This window comes from Lissotriton vulgaris, chromosome 2_2 (assembly GCF_964263255.1).
Source record: "Lissotriton vulgaris chromosome 2_2, aLisVul1.2, whole genome shotgun sequence".
NCBI classification, from domain to species: Eukaryota; Metazoa; Chordata; class Amphibia; order Caudata; family Salamandridae; genus Lissotriton; species Lissotriton vulgaris.
This window is the reverse complement of record NC_141688.1, coordinates 297,961,693-297,985,762: the sequence shown is the minus strand read 5'-3', so window position 1 is coordinate 297,985,762 and position 24,070 is coordinate 297,961,693. Positions and strand designations below refer to the sequence as shown.

The 24,070-nt window shown below is 36.6% G+C and overlaps 2 protein-coding genes across 2 annotated transcripts in view; one reads left to right on the top strand and one right to left on the bottom strand.

Moving 5' to 3' along the window:
* LOC147729338 (embryonic protein UVS.2-like) overlaps window positions 1–17,641 on the bottom strand; it is a 120,331-nt gene extending 102,690 nt beyond the window's left edge. The window contains 1 exon segment of the mRNA XM_086959829.1: window positions 17,474–17,641. Within this exon segment, the coding sequence (XP_086815955.1) occupies window positions 17,474–17,641 (168 nt within the window).
* Window positions 17,642–18,547: 906 nt separating this feature from the next.
* Window positions 18,548–24,070, top strand: part of LOC147729337 (embryonic protein UVS.2-like) — a 38,550-nt gene continuing 33,027 nt past the window's right edge. The window contains exons 1-3 of the mRNA XM_086959828.1: window positions 18,548–18,662; window positions 22,005–22,086; window positions 22,360–22,487. Coding sequence (XP_086815954.1) covers window positions 18,548–18,662; window positions 22,005–22,086; window positions 22,360–22,487 — 325 coding nt within the window. The remainder of the gene's footprint in view (window positions 18,663–22,004; window positions 22,087–22,359; window positions 22,488–24,070) is intronic.

Here is a 24,070-nt window from a genome sequence, read left to right as displayed (position 1 = left end):
TCCAAGAATAACGTGAATTTCTTACAATTCTTGGAGATTGCAGTCCGGAAGTTCTTCACCGGCTTGAGATGCGTACTGATCCAAGAGGTTATTATTGTCATCGTGTGAGAAAAGCGAAAAAAACCAATTCATATCCTTAAAGGGACTGTAATGTTCCTTGAATGTTGGAGCTGAAATTTGAAATGGTAGGCAATCTGCGATGTTGTCAAAGGTTTCACGTTGCAGGAGATCTTTCGCGGCTGCGCAGGGATCCCATTCTGCCACAATACCTTTTTGCGTTGCATCCGCAATTTCTCCACTGCCTGAATAATCAAGTTCATGGTTTTCAAGATACTCCATTACCTGCTGGATATCGGAAGTGATTGTTGGGATGTTGGCAAGGCATAGATCCATTCACCAGTCGAATGGGCAGGTTTTGCAATAAAAAGATGGTTGTACTCAGATTGCATATGTGTAATTAAATGTCATGTTGTAGCTGCACCGATAATAGAAAGAGGCAGGCAGCCGAAAAGTTGCTCCATTTTTGACAGTATTGATGTAGCTTCGTGTAGAGGAGTATTCTGTTGGACGTGGTTGTTAGCACAGGGAATGCAGCCATATTTTTTACAAGCAAAAAATAGTAATGGGATGGCCGCAAAGAGAGCGAGAATTATGGGTACTGTTCCTGTTATTCCATAGATGATCGAATAAATGAAGCCTGGTATTATACCAAAAACTGTTTGAAATAGTGTGAGAAGGCCGAAGGAGACCGTATTAAAAAAGTGTGCCAGACCTTGAGTGTGAGATGTGTTGAAAATTGTATAACAATTCACAAAGTGTAATGGGAGGTTCTTATTTAAAAGGGATTGTATTTTACTAGAAGTTCGTGTTATCTGCAGTCGATAAATTTCTTTTGCAGACAGACTTGAGTATGCAGAGCACAGACATGTACATGTGAACATACACTGATGGTCTATTGAGTGAAGTAGACAGTGAACGCAACCATGATAGTACAGTCAGTAGGTAAGATTACGAAAACATAGCGCATATGTGCCACCTCCCCCCCAAATCTTTAGCGTAGTGGGCTGGCTCTGCGTACGCAAGGCTAGCGCAGGGGTATGAATAAAAGGCAAGTTTCTGTGGGTGTGGTTTTGCTCAAGAAAGGCGAACGTGTCTGCCAGGTCTGCGAAGCTTACACTGCCATGAGGTTGACTCCGTGAGCGAAGGTGGCTGTGTGAATGATGCTCTCAGCCTGCTGATACTCAGAAACTGTCATGGCCGCTGCTACGCACATATGCCCCACAGTTCACCATTCGCTACCGCATTATGTGACAGAGAGTCCACCACGTGCCGGCGGAAGCTCCTGGGCCGAGGTTGTCGTGTTTATATCTAGGAACCTAATTCAATATTCCCGATTTATGCCCTTGTGAGGTTATAATCAAAAATATCCTGATAAAGGCATAAGAATCGGATCCATATTCAGTAATAGCCCATGCAGTCCAAAGCACAGCACAGCTAAACCCATCGACTCCTAGAAAGCACAACGCGTTCTTTAAACAAACCAAGCCTCCAGCAGCCCGGGAAATCCCCCCGATTTGAACAAGAACTCCTGAAGTCCAGAAAGAACTGTTAGTTCTTAGTGACGTCTTATGTCCAACCTTACGTCAAACCCGGCACCTTCCAGGTATAAAATACCAACAGTTGCCTTAAGCAAACACACAGTGGTTTGGGGCAGAGCGGCCATCTACTTGCCTGAGAGCCCAGCTGATGCGAGAAGCCCACAGAAGCCGCCCCTCCTGTTTGACGCACTGAGAGAGACGCTGTCTTTTTCTCCAGCCGAGAAAATCCAGCTCCGGTGTTTCCAGCCTACCCTTGCGGGTTGCTGGAATATCGAGTCCTGAGGAAAGAGATACCAGACCTCCCACATTCTATTACCAAGGTACGGAGCTGACTAAACCCTTGAGAGAATTCTTGATGCAGATTCTTGGCAAAATAATCTTAATACAGGTACACCGTGGTAGGCTTAGTTAGAAGCACCAGTTGAGTACGTTAGTCAATGTATTTATGTATGTATATATTGTATCCATTTTAAAGTATCATATGGCTAAGAAACCATATCAATGCTTTTACAGTATTATTTCATAATACTACTTTTACTGTACGCACTTTACTTTACTTTAAGTATTGCAATTGTGGCAATTCATTTCTCTTGCATGAGGAAGAAGACTGCTCAATAAATAACACCTTTTATTGAAAACGCCCGTCTCTCTATTTCTCTGCATTCTGGTGAAACTAAGTATGCACTGCTGACTGAGTGAAATAGCTGTTTACTGTTTACACACGACTCTAGAGATACACTCTCATTCTGAGAGAGCAAAGTTGTCATGTTTATACGGTTGTCGGAAACTGAATCCCTTCTTGTCTGAGCCAGGGAAGTTCATCCCTCCCTATTCATTCGAGAAAGGTTCCAGTGACCTCTGAGCTAGCTGGCGCAAACCTAATTAAGTTTAACATTGTCAGTAGAGACCTAGTTGACCTCAGTCCTACGTCTACACTGCTGTTTATGTTATTCCAATGCGCAGAGCCTATTGGGAAAATAGGAACTACACTACAAGGTGTGCGAGGTCAGATTGTTCCTGAGATCAACACTGGCTACCGAGACACAGGCGCACAGCGCACAGCCTGAGGCCCAGCACCGTGGAGTGCTCTGTATACTACTAACACAGTAGTCCAACAGGTGCAAACAGTGGAACTGTGTCTGGATACCACAATGTTAGAACTGCATCTGAGAGTGGAGATGAAGGTACTCCCTTCAACCAGGTGCAACCAACTCTAGGTCCCAACAGTGGAACAGTGTCTTGATCTCACAATGGACGATGTCCGATATTACATGCTGCTTGGTTTTCATAGAACTCCCTCCGTTGAGGTACATCAGACTCTGTGCTTGTGTAGCTAACTGTTGCACATGATTATTGTGCTTGGTTGACACCAGTCGGTGGAGTACACCGCGGTACAGCAGGTCTGAACAGTGAAACAGGGTCTTGGTTCTATGATTGATGATGTCAGAAGTTCAAGTCAATGATTATTTCTGTGTACCTCCTCCCCTCTGATCTGGTGACTCCATGCTTTCGAATTCAACGGTGTTAATGAATAGTGCCTCTAGCCTATACTGCAATCAGCAGGGCTCACAATTTAGATCGAGTGGTGATTGTTTAATTATAGAATCCAGTAGTCAAGTAATTACAATGTCTATTGAAATATACACAATATCCTTTTAGTATACTTGCTTGAAGAAATTTTTTGGATGGCTTATAGGTTTACTACAATGACCAAATTCATCTTGCAAGTCCAAAGAAACACTGAATTTTGGATGTACGACGTAACAACGCATGCTATTACAACGCAGTACTTTACAACGCATTTTTTACAACGCAAATACTTTTACAACGCATGCTTTTACAACGAATACTATTACAACGCAAGATAGTGTTAATAATAGTAAAGTACTATTACAACGAAAACATTTACAACGCATACCTTTACAACGCAAATATAATATAAACATATTTTTTTGTAAAATAAAACCTGGAACGGGATGCAGGGAAACTAGGGGTTTTGGGTGGGGAAGTGTCTTAAAATGATGAGAAAAACTAAACGTAAGGAAAAAAAATGCAACCATTTTTTTTATAAATTAATACTCGAGTATTAAAAAATAATACTCATGTAATATGAACTGTAGAAAATGTTACACATGCAACGAAAATAAAAAATTAAATATACTTTACATATATTAGAATGAATACTAAATTTGCCCAACAACTTGCAGCTTTTCAAACAGAGGTATATGAGGTGGGTGAAAACTCAGGAAAACATCTGACTGAGAGGGCAAGGCAAAAGGCTGTTTTTGCTAGCATTGACAGAATTAACGATATTAGAGGTACGACAGTTAATAGCTCTGCAGATATATTTAAAGTGTTCTGCGACTTTTATCTACAACTTTACACTGATGATACGGCAGGAGATTGCACAGACCGAATAAATCAATTTATTGATCAGGAGAGGGAGAATCTGGACTTGCCCATTACCTGGGAAGAAATTGAGGGGTCATTATTATCACTGGCCTCCGGAAAGGCTGCAGGTCCCGACCTCATCCCCTTGGAGTTCTTTAAACACTTTCGAAACATATTAAAAGCAGAACTGGTGGATTTATTTTTAAGAACTCAACAAGGTCTAGCCCCTCAGTCCTGACATGACTCCATTATTACTGTGTTTCTTAAAAAGGGCAAACCTCCCCTGCTACCGTCATCCTTTCGCCCCATTTCCCTCATAAATGCTGACAGCAAAATTTTTTCTAAGATCCTTGCCTCACGCTTATCTAATGTCATATCTTTATTGGTTTCTAAATACCAGCACGGCTTCATTCCTTCTCGAGACACCGCGGATCATATCCGACAGGTGATTACATTTTTGGACTGGTCCCAAGCAACCCGGTCTAGTGTTGGACTCATATTTTTAGACGCTGAAAAAGCTTTTGACCGGGTTGCTTGGAACTATTTATGGGACGTGTTAGTTAGAAAGGGATTAGGTCCAGGGTTTCTAACGGCTTTAAAACCTATGTACACTGCCCCAAAAGCGTGTATTCAAATTAATGGCCAACTTTCTCCTTTTTTTTTGATTACTAGGGGCACCCGTCAAGGATGCCCCTGCTCCCCTTTACTTTTCGCACTCTATATTGACCCTTTAATTAACCGGTTTATTAAGGAACAAAGGATTAGCCCCATTTACTTAGCGAATATTAATTACCGTGCATTGGCTTACGCTGATGACATCGTTGTAACTACTACCGATGTGCAGACTGCTCTTCCTGCAATTAATGAACTCGCTAAACAATTTGGGGCATTCTCTGGGTATAAACTAAACATAGAAAAGACACAGATTTTATGCACAGGAGACAATACACTTTTAAACATTCCTACTATTTCAGAGGTTACATATTTAGGAATTAGATTAACCTTGCCCATAGAGAATATACCTGAACTTAATATAAGTCCTGTGATATCCCAAATTAATAGCTTGCTACAACGTCTAGATAATCTACACTTATCACTGCATGGTAGACTCAACATCTTAAAAATTTTGATTCTGCCAAAAGTGTTATATTTGTACCGCACTATACCGCTGGAATGTCCTCCTTCTTGTTTCAAAAGTTTAGAAAGGACCACTTCTAGGTTCCTATGGGGCTATAAGCGTCATCGGAAAGCTTTAAAAAAAATGGTGCTGAGCAAGGAGTGTGGAGGATGGAAAGTTTCTTATTTTTCTTTTATTATTTAGCAGCAACGCTTCAATTTATTAGACCTCTCATAATTGGAGACAGAGCAGAAATCACCTCATGTCAAATTCCATCTATTTATGAATTGATCATGGGTGAAGAAGTGAAAGGTAGCTTTCTTAAGGTTGTCGAGCCGAGCTATCATAAAAAGACAAAGTATAAGACGTTGAAGTCAGCCTTTGGAGCTTGGCAAAAAGTACGTAAGCTTTTGTCCATATCTAAACTAAATCCTTACACCCCCTTAGCGTCTCCCAGGCTTCTGCCAAATATTTTTTGTGATCTTACGGTCTACAGGTGGGAACAGAAAGGACTATTATACTTAGGTGACTTATTTAACAATGGTCAAATTGTATCTTTTCAAGAACTACAGATCAAATTTTCGCTGGCAAGAAATGATTTCTTTAAATTCCTTCAGATCTGCAGCTATTTACAGAGCCATACATTTATTATCTCAGCGAGAATGACAAACATTTCTTTATTGGAATTTCTTCATAAAAAAACTCCTATATGTCCTCTTTATACAAGCTTGATTCAAGAATGTGGGGATGATATGGAACAATGCCAGCTGAAATGGGTTACCAAACTAGGTCTCCCTCGTATTGATGTTTTGTCCTCAGTTAAATGCGCTTCAGAATGTTTAATTACAGGGATGATGAAATCTCAGCACTTTATGTGTATACACGATCTGTATTATACCCCCAGCAAGGTTGTCAAGTGGAGCTCCACCACTGGAACGAGCTGTAGTCGCTGCGGGCTGTACGCAGCTAACGATTTGCATATGTTCTTTCAATGTCCTAAACTTAGGAGTTTCTTTCAGCAAATTGAAAGCTTTCTTGCAGCTGTTCTTAATTGTGATATCTCAGTAAACATCGAGATGGTGTTGTTAGGAATGGACTCTTCTATTTCTAGATCAAGATCTGTAACTTACTTTTTATTTATTTGTATGGCAGTGGCTAGAGCTTGTATCACTAGGGAGTGGATCAATCCAGATCCCCCTTCTTTCTTTACTTGACGTGAAAAATTATTGTTTATGTATAATATTGAGTCTGCTATATATAAGTCAAAAGGTATCAAAAGAAGAATTCTGGGGGAGAAAATTTGGGCCCCAATCGCCGATTGGATTTAATCAATGTGTTGACTTTTTATGTTTTTTTATGTCTTGTAAGCATCCAAAAATCAATTTTTCTTTTTGCTGTTGGCTCATTTGTATTGCTGTATTTCCCTGTAATAAAACAATAAAACTTAAAAAAAAAAAAGAATGAAAGAAAATAATTATTTGAAACCAACAAAATTATACATACACATAGTCGCCATTTTAAAATATATAGTCTAAACGTTAGTCCTACAACTCTTTCCATGAAATAATACCACAACACTACTTTCAAAATGGATGCCAAAAAAGCACGGAAAACGAAAATAACATATCTTTTAACAAACTTTTAAATTATAACTTTCCACAGAAATAAAACGTATGTAAAATAATAATACTAACGCTGTGTTTGCAAAAAAAAACAGTGACACTGACCAAAACTTATAAATACAAGGCAGACACTATTTTTAAAACAGTTGATTCTCAACTCCCAGAGTGACCAGACGCCAAAAGCTCACCCTCTGACCTCTTCACCTAAACTAAGACCAGATCGGATCTCAGGAGTATTATTTTTCAGAATACAAGTGAGTTAGTAAAATTATTTTCAGAAAAATATTCTGAAACAATTACAACGCTGCAGCTAGTACATTTGTTATTTCTATTTAAAGAAAAAATTATACCACCAAGATATTAATATAAATATGTATACATATATCCATATATCCAAAAACCTACATTTTAAAAGCTGAGAAAAACATATAATAAATTTTGTTTATTATTTCAAAATGATTTCAAATAAATAAACAAAATATTTTTCTAACATCTCAAAATGTTGCATTTTTTTTATTAGTCAAACTACTAAAAACAACACCGCTAAAGACCAGTATAAAAGAATTGAATTTTGCTACAGAGGCAACACTCCTCTTCAATAATAATTTGAAGGTACTTTTTGATATTTTCATCGACAATTCTAAACACACGAAACACAAATACATTTATTAATACACATATATTTAATCTAATTTTTACAGAGAAATTCATTTTCGAGAAAATTATTAAATAATTTCTACTTTGAAAATTGAAACGTCAACTTGTTAAAAAGGTAGTTATATTATTCTTTACAAAACTGTATGTTTAAATATAATTAATAATACTGTTTGGATTTATTAAAAATAAACACTGTAGAGATAAAAAAAAATTAGTAGTCAATAAAGGTACAGCAGTAATGAAAGAGTGAAATAGTGTAAGGTTACAAAAAAATAATTCTATTCAAACTCCAGGTAGGTGCAGCATGAGAGAAAGTGTAGGAAGGTAAAAGGGTATTATTTTCTATTCTTACACCAGATAGATGCTGCAGTAGGGAAAGTGTGGGATGGTGTAGGGGTATCAATTTATATTCAAACTCCAGGTTGGTGCAGCAGTAGGGTAAGTGTTGGATGGTAAAAGGGTATTATTTTCTATTCTAACTCCAGGTAGGTACTGCAGTAGGGAAAGTGTGGGATAGTGTAGAGGTATCAATTTATATTCAAACTCGAGGTATACACAGCAGAATAGAAATTGTAGCATGTTAAAAGGCTATTATAAACAGAATTGTTGACATTATTTTTTACATCAGAAACATTTCCCATTTTAATAACATTACCTTTTCCTTTTTCATTTTCTTACAAAATCACCATAATCTCCAGATCATCAAACAAGTATTGTTTTTCAAAGAGTGCAACAACCCTATAACCAACCAACCAACACACCATCAAAGCAGAAACCAGTCGACAAAGAGAGAAATAAAACCAACAGGTATATAAAATTCAGACTGCAAGAGAAAGGGTTTTATGATGCATGAAAAATATAGACTTTTTTACCTCCAGATACGTACAGCAGTAGTGCAAGTGTGTAGAATGATAAAAGTGTATTATTTTATAATCTAACTCCAGGTAGGTATGCAGTAGGGAAAGGGTAAAATAGTATAGGGGTATCACTTTCTATTCAAACTCCAGGTTGGTGCAGCAGTAGGATAAGTGTTGGATGGTAAAAGATTGTTATTTTCTATTCTAACTCCAGATAGGTGCTGCAGTAGGGAAAGTGTGGGATGGTGTAGGAGTATCAATTTCTATTCAAACTCCAGGTAGGTGCTGCAGTAGGGAAAGTGTGGGATGGTGTAAGGGTAACAATTTCTATTCTAACTCCAGGTAGGTGCTGCAGTAGTGAAAGTGTGGGATGGTGTAGGGGTATCAATTTCTATTCAAACTCCAGGTTGGTGCAGAAGTAGGGTAAGTGTTGGATGATAAAAGGGTATTATTTTCTACTCTAACTCCAGGTAGGTGCTGCAGTAGTGAAAGTATGGGATGGTCTAGGGGTATCAATTTCTATTCAAACTCCAGGTTGGTGCAGCAGTAGAGTAAGTGTTGGATGGTAAAAGGGTATTATTTTCTATTCTAACTCCAGGTAGGTGCTGCAGTAGGGAAAGTGTGGGATGGTGTAGGGGTATCAATTTCTATTCAAACTCCAGGTTGGTGCAGCAGTAGGGTAAGTGTTGGATGGTAAAAGGGTGTTTTATTTTCTTTTCTAACTCCAGGTAGGTGCTGCAGTAGGGAAAGTGTGGGATAGTGTAGGGGTATCATTTTATATTCAAACTCCAGGAAGGTGTATCATTAGGGAAAGTGTGGGATGGTATATAAAAGCAGAATGCAAATTTTGATATACAAAGAGGTAAAACATTAATAAAATACAAAAATAAAGTTTCTGCAGATCAACAATGTAATTTTTAGAAAAATTCAGAAGCAGACAAACTGTTAGATATAATTCTATTTCTTAGTATTTATAAACACATATTTAATAAAAAAAATTCTCCCAACAGAAAATGTCTACACAGGAAAGAGCTTCCTACATCAAATCAAAGAAAGGAAAAAACCTACTAAACCATGCAGGATACATTTATTGTAAAGAAAGGGTAAGTTTTCCTAGAAATCATTGGAGGTGTGTGCAATCCTACACATCCCATTGCAGCGGCAGAGCGGTTACCCATGAAGATTTCATTGTAAAAACTACTGATCACAACCACTCTGCCTCTGCAATGGAGATTGATGTAAGGGAAACAATCATCAAAATGAAACAACTTGCAAGCACCTCCAATGATTCTACTGGAAACATTTTAAGAGAGGTTGCACAACATGTCCCCTCTCATGTTGCTAGTAATATGCCTATAATTCCTAATTTGAGATGAATTATTCAAAGACAAAAGCAGGCAAGTAACACTCAAACCACCACACCTCATACTTTTTCTGATATTACTATTCCACCAGAACTAACTAATTGTTTTGCTAATGAACCCTTCCTTCTCCATGACATTGAAAACCCTCAAAAACGTATTTTAATTTTTAGTACTCCCCGTAACCTTGTAAAGTTAGAAAATAGTGAAATTTGGATGATGGATGGGACGTTTAAAAGTACAACCCATCCATTCTTCCAAATTTACACTATACACGCTAAAATTAACCATAATGTTATCCCCTTAGTATAAAGTTTGCTGCCTGATAAGACTTCTGCAACCTACACTGAACTTTTATCAGTTATTAAAAATACTACAACAAAAAGTCCTAGTATATTATAGTTGATTTTGAATTGACCATGATCACTGTGATCAGTAAAACGTACACGGATACCCAAATTTAGGGGTGTTTTTTTTCATTTTTCCCACGCATTCTGGCGTAAATTACAGAAAACATCCCTGGTTACAGAATGCTCCTCAGACAGCAAACTCCAAGTTGAATTAAAAAAATTAACAGCACTTTGTTTTTTTGTTCCTCCCGAAAGTGTAAATGAGTAATACACTGCCATTACTGAATCAGAATATTACAACCAAAATGAAGACAAATTGGCACCCATCCTAAATTATTTCGAAGACACATGGATTGGGCACCTAAGCAGATCGGGTCGCAGGAGGAAGCTTAATGCCATTGAGGGATGGCATAACTCCTTCAACCGTACAATTGGAAAACCTCACCCAAATTTCTACTCTTTTTTGGAAACTTTGAAGAAGGAGCAAAGTTTCCAAAAAATGAGACTTTCCCAAGCATTAAGTGGTATTCTAAACCCACGAGTTACCAAAAAAACAAAAGAGATGTCTGAAAGACTATTGGGTATAATACAACAGTTTTCGTTGTGTGTGGCTCTAGACTACCTCGAAAATGTGGCTAACATTCTAAGTTTCTAAAATAAATATTTGACGTTACTTTCCTGCTTTGCCCTAAATTTAACAAAACCCTAATTACAATTGGCTTTAATTTTTCTAAATTATTTTCCAAAATGATTAGTCGGGTCAGCCTTTTTTTTTATTCCTATTTTTTTATATTATTTCCTGCCATAAGAAATCCATTCATTTTTTACTTCTATTATCCCCAAATAATCAAAAATGGAAATGTGAAAAAAAAAAAAATAATTCAAAATTAAATAAATCCATTCCAATATTCCTAACTTCTTTATACATATTCATTTTGTATAAATGCATTTTTAAAATAAACTATTTTTTTCGAACCTTTCAACTAAACAAATATTTCTAAAATGCTTCTTTATTTGTATATGAAATAAAACCAAAATTTGTTTGGTTAGAAATACAAATTAATTTTGAAAAATAATGGAATATTTTCTCCATATATTTCGAAGGAATTTATCTATAAATTCAGCATTAAAAATGTTAAACTTTTTGAATTTAAAAGAATTATTTTAACACTTGGAAACAAATTAATCCAAATAAATTGCATTATAAATTAATGCTTTTTTTCTTGTTTAATACGACTGTACAATAATAACATCATAAATACTTTTTCTATCTCCTACCAGAACAATTTATCACTATACAACCCTAGCTATTTCCAAAATGGGATGGTAAAATAACAAGCCATTACCTAAAAAAAACATCCAAACCAAAGATATTCACCGGACAAAAATATCTGCTATATATTTTTTAACAGCAGAATATTTTTTCTAAAAACCAACAAAACAACCAAGTGTAATTACACCAAGATTCTCTCCATCCTTTTCAAAGTAGAAACAATGTCATAATTAACTCATTATGAAAACATTTCATATTTTCACAAATATTTCTTGATCATGTTCCTAACCAAAATTACAGTAATTAAATGAAGAAGCATTTTTCTAAAATATACTAACAACATTAATCACATTATTAGTTGAAAGGAAATCGATTACATATATAACAAAATGCATTTTCCATTAATGTTTTGACTTTTCAAATAGTTTTGTAAAACAATCTAAGAACATTATCTTTCATATTTTTCAAACAACAACTAAACATGATTTTTTTACCTCTTATTCTATTTCCGACCCGACATAGGCATATACTAGTAATACGATAGTCGACATGTTGTTTTTCATGTTTATAATTACATTTGTAAACGGCAACTTCTCCTTACCCTTTCTTTACATTAAATGTATTCATTTTAACTTAAAACATCTGTATTTAATGTTAAAAATGTTTCCTACCTGGACGTAGATTAGCTTCCAGCTGCTTCCTGCATCGTTGCTCTTCAAAAAGGCCGCTTACGTTTACGTTTACGTGAATACGTCATCAAAAGCTGCAAAGATTGAAAAAGGACTATGTAATACATAATAATATTGTTTAAAGTATTAATTGTAAATAAATAATATATTACATGTTATAAAACTGACAAATATTTTAAAAAATGTAATAAAAATGTTGCTATTTATATATAAATTTTAAATTAAAAAAATGCAACTATGTAACATGTTTTTTATTTATGTATTTAATTTAGATTGTCATATTTATAATATTTATTTACTTGTAAATTAATGATTATTTATCCTTACCTTCACCTTTATTTCTTTTCCTTTCAAATCTTTCGCTTTCTTCTTCTTTCACACCTTCCATTTCTTTTCCGCGGGATGAAAAGCTTCATCTATGGAAATAAATGAAGGACAATTACTTCCATTAGAATCAATGCAAAACCGTGGGAACTTTTTTTCAAAAAGTAATATAAAATTATATGTCACCTTTATAAAATTACTAATATAATACTAACATGAAATATCACCTAAAATAAAGAAATACATTTTTTACCAATTTTGTAAATCATTTTTTTTTACTATATAAAAATGTATCCAAAATTAACAATAAAATTCAAAATCACATTTTATTCATCAAATTAATCAAATAAAAGTACTAAATAAAAAAGTTACATATTTTTTTTAAATAATCCATGATTAAATAATAAAAATATTACAGTATTTTTTTTAAATTTATATATTAAAAAAATACTCATATTTAATTAATATATATATTTTTTTACAAATTATTAATAAATATTTAAGTACTATAAATTTAAATATTTTTTACAATTATTGTTTAAAAAAGAAAAATAATAAAAATACTAGAGTATTTTTTTAATTTAATTAATATTTTAATATTATAAAAAATACTCATAATATATTAAAATAATATAAATAACATTTTTTAAAAATAATAAATAATTATTTAAGTACTATTAATTTACTTATTTTTTACAAAGTAATGTTTATAAAATAATAAATATATTTTTAAATCAACAAAATAATATATCTATCAAATAATTTTTTTTAATTTTTTAACAATAAATTAAAAACAAATAAAATATAAAATATTATTTAAAATAAAAATGTTTATAAATATATTAAAAAGTATAACACTTAAGATGTAAAGGTACTTGCGTTGTAAAAGTCCTTGCGTTGTAAAACCATGCGTTGTAAAAATATGCGTTGTAAATACACTTGCGTTGTAAAAGTTTCGTTGTAATGGTAGTGCGTTGTAAATGTTGCGTGGTAACGGTTGTTCACCCTTAATTTTCTACACTGTGGACAGCAGAAATCACAATTCAAATTGTTTTGATTTATTTATTGCAGAGTTTTCTGTAATTAATGTTGTTGTATTTTGTGAAGAGGAAGTAAGAAAAATTATTTATGTTTGTCTGTGTGAGTACTGCCTTCCATTAACACTGCAGACGGCAGTGTTCACAATTCGGATCAGGTCGCTATGCAGATGAAAAGACATTGCTCCAGTGCACTCTGTCTGCACCAGGCATATGTATCATTACAAGCTCTTCACACGCTTTTTATTTGCTTCGCTTATGACAAACTGGGCAGGTCAAGTCCATGTTACGTAGCTGTGGGCCCTTGCTGAACGCTCTCTCTTGCCTACACTGCAGACAGAATTGTTCTCAATTAAGATCGAGTGGTGATTATTTAATTACAGAATCCAGTAGTCAAGAAACTACACCATCTATTTAAATATACACATCATCCTTTTAGTATACTTGCTTGAAGAAATTTTTTTGTTTCGATGACTTATAGGTTTACTACAATTACCAAATGTATCTTGCCAGTGCAAATGAACACTGAATAGTCTACACTGTGGATAGCAGAAATCGGAATTCGAATTGTTTTGATTTATTTATTGAAGAGTTGTCTGTAATTTATGTTGTTGTATTTTGTGAAGAGGAAGTGAGAAAAAGTATTCATGGATGTCTGTGTGAGTACTGCCTTCAATTAACACTGCAGACAGCAGTGTTCACAATTCAGATCTGTCCAAACGACGCATACGCATCATCGCAGGCTCCGCACACGCTTTTTGTTGCTTCTTGTATAACAAAGTGTAGCTCAAGTCCAACCTATGTAGCTGTGGGCCCTTGCTGACTGTTCTCTTTGGCCTCTCTGTCTGAACCACTCATACGCATCATGGCAGGCTTCGCACATGCTTTTTTGTTGTTGCGCGTATTGCAAACTGTGGAGCTCAAGTCAATGCCACATGGATGTGGGCCTTTGCTGACCGTTCTGTCTGGCCTACACTGCAGACAGCAGTGTTCACAATTCAGATCGAGCCGCTATTGGAGATGATGCAGTGTTGATGGCAACAGATATTGCTCCTAGTATGACCCTCCCACAGCACGCATCATTGCTGGCTGTGAACATGCTGAATGCTTTTGATGTGGCTATGTGAGTGCACTAGAACTAATGGAGCATTTGTGATATAATCTTTTTATGTATTATTTCAGATCTATTGATTGTGTCTCAGTATAACACAAGTTGTGGTTCTTTTACGATAGAATTTTTCTGTATTATTTCACATCTACTGTCCCTACCTTACTGCAGCACCACAAATTATTGATTCTTTTAATATTTAATCTCTGCGTGTGATCCAATGATTACTGTTGTAGTTGATGCTAGCAGCAACCATTCCCTGAGGGCTGCTTTACACTCACCCCACACGCATGCAGCACAGACGTCAGTGGATATGTGACGCTAGTAATAAAAGGAGTCGAGCGCACGTGCCCGTACCCACTTCCACTATCTTTCTGTGTCCGTGTGTTCATTATCTATGCATGATACTGCCTCTGGGCCGTGCTATATTACAATGTGCTGTGGACAGCGTATGCAACCATGTTACCTCAGGTAGTGGAGAACACTTTGGTTATGTATCTTTTAGGTGTATGGCTATCACAGGTGGAAGGCTATTTTACAAAGTATGAATATTGATGAAGATGATGGGTGCATGTTATGTGTAGTGTAAGAAATGTGTACATTGCAAAAAGTTTAGAAAAAAGCTCTCTAAGCAGAAGAGGTGTGTCTCATCAAATGCAGTATAGAGATTGACTAAAATGGGTGGCGTTTTCCAACTGTTACAATGGGAAATGTTGTGAACTAATGAAATGCTTTTTTTTATGGTCACATGGCATTCATGCACCCAGTCTGCAAGGAGACCTCACCCAACGTGATCATGAGAAAATATGTTTACTATAATATAAGTTTATTACATTTAGAAATATATAAATGCTTAAAATATATTTGATTATCGGTTGCTCTCACATATACTTTAAAGTTATTTAGATATAGTTTTGAGACAAAAAAATGAGGGAATGGCATAAGCGGCGTGACACCGTACGTCTATGATGTAACACAGGGCGTGGCAGCATGCTCTCATCTCATACGTTACGTGCAGCGGGCGCCACCCCACATACGTATATGGCGTAATGCGAGGCTTAGTAGTGCGTACCCATCGCATACCAAAGTAGCAGCGGAAGCGACCTCATATGTATATGTTGTTATGTGGGACGCAGTGCCACAAACGTGTCGGATACGAAATGCGCATCATTTAAATGTGGTGGATAGGATTCGCGTGCTGATCGAGCTTGGTAGACTACCAGTATAGGGCTGTAGTTTTCGCCCCTCCCAAAAAATTATATACATATTTTTGGGGAGAAGATATATAAAAAATTAAATAATTTTTTAAATAAAAAAAAATAGAGAGATAATAGAGTTGCAAAATGTTAACAATCAATTAGAAAAAATATAGGATTTTTTAAATATTGAAATATGAAATTAATATTTAAAAAACCTTTGAAATTCACTGAAAAAAACATAGGTTTTACAGGCGTTATAGTTAGGAATTAGCATTTAAAAAACCTTAGAAAATCACTGAAAAAACATAGGTTTCAGGGATGTTATAGTTAGTTGGACATTTGACTCATATAAAACCAGAGAAATTCGCCAGTTATAGTTGAGCTAACTATCATCACTCAGGACATGGTCAGTGACATCACTGATGACATCATCCACGTGATGATCTGATGCACATACTGATGCTCTAATATAGACTTTGATACACCCACTCTAAAATACAGATTACTATTTTTGAAACCATACACACACCAATACCAGATACTACATACCACCAACTATTTCCTAGGTCTATACACACATCCAGTGACTTATACATACAGTTACGCATCAATACAGTACTATATTATGTACTTATACGCCTATACATACAGTCACACTCTACCACTCATCCATAGTTACTCATACACCTAGTCAGTCATGCAAAGAATGAATTACATACTCATTTATTCATGTATACAGTTATACATACCAACTGAGTTATTTACACACACACACCACATCACTTATTTATGCAGATACTAACACATTCTTACTGTCTTATACAATCACTGATACAAGCAGACACTCAATTATACACCCACTCTTCAAATAACTTACTCTGACGTATAGTCATTTATATATTCCAACACTCACATATACTGCCTTAAAACATATGTAGTTACTCACACATATACCAGTGAGACATTCATTCAATCACCAACACACCCATACACTAAATAACCCACCCATACAGCCCTTCCCAGTTGCACTTTTGAATCCATACAACCAGTGAATCACCCACTCAGACATCTATGCACAGAGTCACACAACACACAGACACTCAGGCACCCATACAGGTACTCAGACAACAAATCAATAACCCATATAGACACTCATGTAGCTACTCACCAACCCATGCAGCCGCTTACACACCAATTGGGAGACTAATACAGACTTTCACACAGTTTAGTCACTAACCCATGCATTCAGTAAGACACGTTCAATCACTCACTTATACAGTCAGTCACGCACCTACTAAATAATCCTTTCAGATACTTTTGAATCCACTCATTCTTCAATACACCTTGGCATAGATATATATGAAAAATATTCAAACTTTAAAGAAACACACATTCATCGGATGATGTCATCAGTGATGTTATCATTGATGTCATTTGAGATGTCATCAGTGATGACATCAGTGATGTCACTGACCATGTCAGCGGGCTCACGAGTTATAGTTAGCTCAACTAACTATGACTGCCAAATTTCTCTGGTTTTATATGAGTCAAATATCCAACTAACTAAAAGTCCCTGAAACCTATGGTTTATTCAGTGAATATATATATATTCACTGAAAAAAACATAGGTTTCACACCAGTTATAGTTTTAAGGGTTGTTTCCAGAAAGTCTCGGTCGTACCCTCTATTCTCAAACCTTCCCAGGCTGGCTATGGCTGGGGTCTTAAAGTCAACTTCTAGTGTACAATTACGTTTTAATCGTAAAAGTTCCCCATACGGGATGCTCTTAACCAGTTTGGGTGGATGATTACTGTCCGCATGGAGTACCAAATTTCCAGCCGTGGGTTTGCGGTATAATGATGCACTGGGTTTGTTGTCAATAACACTCACTTTCAAATCCAGATAGTTCACTGAGCTAGAGCTAACTTCCCCGCTAAAGTCCAAATTGATGACATTGTTATTAAGGTTGGTGATGGATTTATTAGCTGTTTCATTTGTCCCGTTCCACACAATACACAGGTCATCAATATAGCGGTACCAGGCAATTACCTTGCTCATGTCAATTCCCCCGCCTGCTTTGGACACCTGCTCCTCCCACCAGCACACAAATAAATTCACGTAACTGGGGCGAAGCAGGTGCCCATCGCAGTACCAGAGATCTGCCAGTAATAAACATTTCCATACATAAATATATTGTTCGTCAGGCAAAACTCGGTAAATTTTAGGATCATTTTGTTATGCTCAGTGTACTTCAAAGGTTTTTTATTCAGAAAGTGTGTAATAGCTTCCAGTCCATGTTCATGATTTATACGAGTGTACAGACTAGTATTGTCTAGGACGATAAGCTTATACTCCTTTTCCCATTGGATATTCTCAAATTTATTCATGAAGTCCCGAGACTCTTTGATATATACTGGCAGTTCTTTGACTAATGGGAAAAGGAAAAAATCAATGAAGATAGATAAATGTTCTGTCAGTCCTCCTTGAGAGGAGACAATAGGTCTTCCCGGTGGATTCCTGCAGTCTTTATGTATGTTTGGGATGTGATAGAAGGTCGGAACCACTGGACTCAGACATCGGAGATACAAGAATTCATCCTTAGCGAGGGACTTTGAAAAGGTCATTGTGTGGCTTCGCTACATTGATGACCTTTTCATCCTATGGAAGGGATCTAATACTGATGCTGAGAACTTTATTGCCAAGCTTAATTGCAACAAATACAACATTCTCCTGTCAGGCAATATCAGTAATATCCATACTGAATTCTTAGATGTTAAACTGGAGATAAAGGATTCTAAGATCTGTACTTCATTGTACCGAAAGGCCACGGCAGGTAATAGTGTGCTTCATGCCCTCAGCAGCCATCCTGAGGTACTTAAATGGAGCATTCCTTACGGTGAGTTGCTGAGGGCCTAGAGAAACTGCAATACCACTGACTCCTACTTGAGGGAGCAGAATACCATAATGACCAGATTTGAGAGCAGAGGCTATCTCAGCTGGGTTCTCAAGAAAGCCAAAGAGAGAGCGAATGGTATTGAGAGATCCCAAACTCTAGAGGAACACCCTGTCACTGATATAAGTGAGAACGATGAGCCCACCAGATTGATATTGACTTTTAATTCTGAAACAGACAAAGTCAAAGTCAAAAAAAATCCTTACAAAAAATTGGGAGATTCTTAAAACAGACTCCGTTCTGGGCAGCAGCTTACCAGATCGACCCACTATTACCTATAAGAGAAATCGGAATATACGAGATCTAGTGGTCAGAAATGACATCACTCAATATCCCAAGATTTCACAACATGGCTTAGTGGGTTTCTATCCCTGTGGCCATTGCAAGGCTTGTAAATACAGCAAATACAGGGGGTCTGTAGAGTATGGAGGCATCACCAAAAAATTGACACAATTCCTCACTTGCAGTACAACCTTTGTCATCTATGCCATAGAGTGTACCTGCAAACTCTGGTATATTGGCAGCACTAGTTGTGCTGCCAAAAAATGTATTCTTGAACATCTCAGGGCCATTACTAATCATGACCCCAATACCCGGTCGCACGCCACTTTGAACAACAACACTTCTCCAATACTGCTGATTTAAACTTCTTCATATTGGAACATGTCCCGAGGCATCCCAGAGGTGGCAATAGGGTGCTTAATTTGAGACAACGTGAATCTAGGCTCATAATTGAGTTTCAAACAAGATTCCCGGGGGGCCTTAACATGGATGAGGAACTTGCCAGTCATTTGAGAGAATAATGTAGATTATCTGTAAATTGTTCATCAGCCGTTCTACTACGAGTTATATGCAGTAATATGTACTCCTAGACTCTTCTTCTGCTAACATAATGAAATCTTAGTATCAACTGATTTTAATATGTATTTGTTGTGTCTTTTATTCCATAGGAGTAAAGGAAGGGGCTCACCACTGGATTTCACTTGCACGGGCGTACCTACCCTTTGCACTCTGGGAATCACTGTTCTCTATCAAGTCACATTTTGATACACCGGCGTGTAAGGTCTGATGACTGAAATCACTATAACTTTGGGACTTGTATTTCTTAATTGATGTTTAGGACTTGTTAACGTCATCTAGCCAATCCGTGTGATAACCTTGCCCGTTACTTCCCTGTGGTCGGCGATGATTGGAGTTAGTCTGATTTGAGGTTGAAGAGATTATTTCCCATAATGTCATGGTATTATCCAGCAATAACATTTGGGCCAGGAATATCTGGCTCTGCATTCGTTATGTATCACACGTAACGACCCCGTTCTAATTTAATTTAATGAATTTTCTGACTATTTTCCTCATGCCTACACTTTGTTGAGATCGAATACACTCCTATCCAGACTGCCACATTCCTCTGGCTAGGCTGTTATGTCCGACCGAGAGAGATATAATACGTTCTTGTTTACATGAACAAGGTTTTTTGACACTAATTAAGACCTTGAATACATAAAAGACTATCTAGTTTTCATGATTACTTTTATGTATTTTACATTGATTGAATGTTCGGTCTTGAGAGACAGTAGGAGTATGTATGTTTGACACTCACTGAGATCACGACTACTCACTAGGTTATCCAACAAAGTTTTGTTCTGTGGCGGGTCGAAAAATTGTTTCTATGTATTATACATTAATTTTCCTTGTATTTGATTTCATTGCATACATTTCAATGTGTAACATATTACATGCTGTTTTGATGAAATTTACTACTCTGGTGACCTTAATTTACCATTCCAACATGTCTGCCACTCGCATTTACAAGTCCTATGTTTATGTCGATTGTGATTCACTACGCTGAACTTTATTTAAATGCCGGAGTTGTTTGTGTTGGGTTACATGTGAACAAGGCTGTTGAGCTGAAACGCGTTGTGTAAATATACTGCAAATCCGATACTTTGGATTCCTTTGCCCTTTTTGCCTGAGAGCGCATGACGAACTTTGTTTCCTTGGATATATATATATATATATATATATATTTATTCACTGAAAAAAACATAGGTTTCACACCAGTTATAGTTAGCTGGTCATTTTACTCATACAAAACCTTTGAAATTCCCCTGTTATAGTTAGTTCAGCTAACTATACCTCGCGCGCCCGCAATTCACTGCTGATGACATCACATATTACATCACTCATGACATGGTCAGTGAAATCGCTCATGACATCACTGATGACATCTCAAATGACATCACTGATGACATCACTGATGACATCATCCAGTGAACAAGTGTTTTTCTGAAAATTAAGTATTTTTTATATATGTATATCTAAAGGTCGTTGGAAGAATAAATGGGTAAGTAGGTGTCTAAATGGATGACTTTTTCACCGCATCGCTGCGGCGGTTATTTTTCCGCTGTGCGGCTTTTTTCCAAAAGCTGCGTTAGATGACGAGCTGAGCTCGTCATCCGCACACGACCACCGTGGCTGATGACGAGCTGAGCTCGTCATTAGCAGCGAAGGGGTTAAGAATATTGATTGTATAACTGACTGATTAATTGTATCTTAGTGAATACATAGGTTAGTGAGTAATGTTTAAATATGTAAATATCTGTATCAGTCTCACACATTTTTTGAATAAGTGGCTGCATGGGTTGGTGAGTAGCTACATGAGTGTCTATATAGGGTATTATTTGGTTTTTTGAGTATCAGTATGAGTGTCTGAGTGTTTATATGGTTTGGTGGGGGATATTACTTAGCACATAGATGCATTAATGAGTGACTCACTGTTTATATGTGTTTTGAAGACAGCATGTGTGCAGGACTGTAAGGGTGGATGAGTGTGTGTATAGGTGTGTTAGTGAGTGAATGACTGTCTCAATACTGTCTTTATGACTAAGTACAAATGTGTTAAACTACTGTATGTGAGTATTGGTGTATATAAGTGAGTATATATGTGAGTTAGAGATTTGAAGAGTTCCTGTATAACTAAGTATGGGTTTCTATAAGTGATCGTTTAAGAGAGTCAATATGTGTATATTGGTGTGTATAGCTGTATATGCAAGGAAATGGATGTTTGATAGTTTATTTGCATGTGTGAGTATATGTGTAAGTAACTCTATGGATGAGTATCGGTGTGTAACAGGATATATGGTATTTATTTAATCTGTACCTCTCTAGGAAGCAAGATGGGGCTCTTCATCAGATAGGATTTAAATTTAGTATTACACAAAACTTAATTTCACATGCTGATGCGATTAATTCATTTACCTCAACTCACATGCTTTTCGATCTTGTTCCAACATCTAGTTTGGACCCCATGTTCCAAATTAGACAGCTCAGCCAGTAGACTATTTTTATCCCCAGATATGGCAGAACCAGCACTGCCCCCTAGTGAGCTGGGACCTTCTCATTATTGAAATGTGCCCTATCAGGCTCAGTCGTCACTAACTCATCTTAACTGTCTGCTCATCTTAATAGAGGACAACGGCACCTTTAACAAAGAGAACAATAACTACCTTGGCCTGGACTACGACTACTCCTCTGTGGTGCATTATGGGAGGTAAGTCTCTGATGCTCAGCTAAGAGATTTTCTGTTTAGAAACTCTCATTAACGGCTTTGCCATATATACAATAACCCTAATTTAGATTTTGACAGACAGTACTCTCTTGCAAACATGAGAGATTACCCTGTTCGCCAAACCCTAGGACGACCTGCTTCATTTTGAGATGGCTGTGTTGGTGTCTTGAATGCCAGAATTTGAAAGATCTGTAGGTGATGAATGTGATAAAGGGCAGTAGACTCATGGTTGTGTCAGTGAATATGTTCCCACAGAGTGGAAGGTCCACAGATGAGGAAGAGTAGTGCCATCATTTCTGTGTCGGTGAAAATGATTAGTCAGGATGGACGCTCTGTATGTGAAAATGTGTATGAAATGAGTGCTTTGTTGGTGAACATCATTGGTTAGGACTGACGCTTTGTATATGAAGCAGGGATGTTAAATGATGACTGTGTTGGTGAACATGATTTGTCAGGATTGACGCTCTGTTTGTGAAGCAGGGATAATAAATGATGACTGTGTAGGTGAACATGATTAGTCAGGATTGACATTCTGTATGTGAAGCGGGGTATGGAACGATGGCTATGTTGGTGAACATGATTGGTCAGGATTGATGCGCTGTATGTGGAGCAGGGTACAGAATGATGGCTGTGTCAGTGATCATGATTGGTTAGGATTGATGCTCTGTAGGCAAAGCGGGTACGGTATGATGGCTGTGTTGGTGAACATGATTGGCTAGTATTGACACTCTGTATGTGAAGGAGGGTTCGGAATGATGGCTATGTTGGTGAACATGATTGGTCTGGATTTACACTCTGTGGGGCATATTTACAAGCCCCTGGCGCCACTTTTGAGTAATTTCTCCTATGGTAAAAGTGATGCAAAAGTGGCGCAAGGGGCTTGTAAATCTGCCCCTGTATGTGAAGTAGGGTTCAGAAAGATAACTGGGCTGGTACACATGGGCACCACACTATGGAACTGCTATAAATGATCAGGGTGAGAAAGTGGAGTCGTGGCATGGCTATGTCAGTGAACATGTTACCATAAAGTTGAAAGTCCATGGGTGCAGGAGGGCAGGTAGATGCTGTTTGAGTTGGTGAACATACTCGGTTTAGAATAGAAGTGCCATTGTTGATGAATCACATGAGGATGATACCTCAGAGCTGACATCAAGCAGAAATGTTGTGAGACTCGACAAAAGGAGTATTTTTAATCTTTATTTAGATTACAAAAATCCATAAAAGATTACATACAATATAAAACAACCATAAGACAAATCTTTCAATCCATCAACCGTATGTTCCGACATAATTATAAATACTCGTCAAGGTCCCAATAAAGGTTATTCCCTGTAATTAAAACAATAAATACTATATTAAAGTCTAAAATCATGGAGCATCCATCAGAAATGTAATTTTAGCAAAATTTACAGGATTACCAATTCATTTAAGTACAATTTTTGCATGATGTTGAATCCTTCTTAAAATATGTTTAAAACTATCGGCATTACGTACAAAGGTCCATACATTTACCTTTTCGGAATGAATATTGTTTTCTTTACACAAGATTAATCACAAACAATAACTAAAACTTTAAACCCCTTCTACTCCTTATTAGATCTACACAAAAAGGTATCTACTAATGCTGAACACAATAGGTTGGGCAGTATCCGTTTGCAATATTCTTTCTGCCTCACTGCAGCATATAAATCCCAAGAAGCGACAGATTGGTTTGATCCATTTTCTCCTAGCATGGATATACGCAGGGCAGAAGAATAGCATATGTACTTCATTCTCTTTAATGCTTGTATTGCAAAGTTCACAACTACCACAGTTTTCCTTTCCTGTGTTACATACCCATTTTGCAGTATTTGCATTCATTTGCAAAATGCTATAACAAAATTTTAAATACAGCGATTTGGCAAGACCTGGTTGAATTTCATCCATAAAAGACTCACATTTACTGTTTAGTTTCATAGTAAGGTAC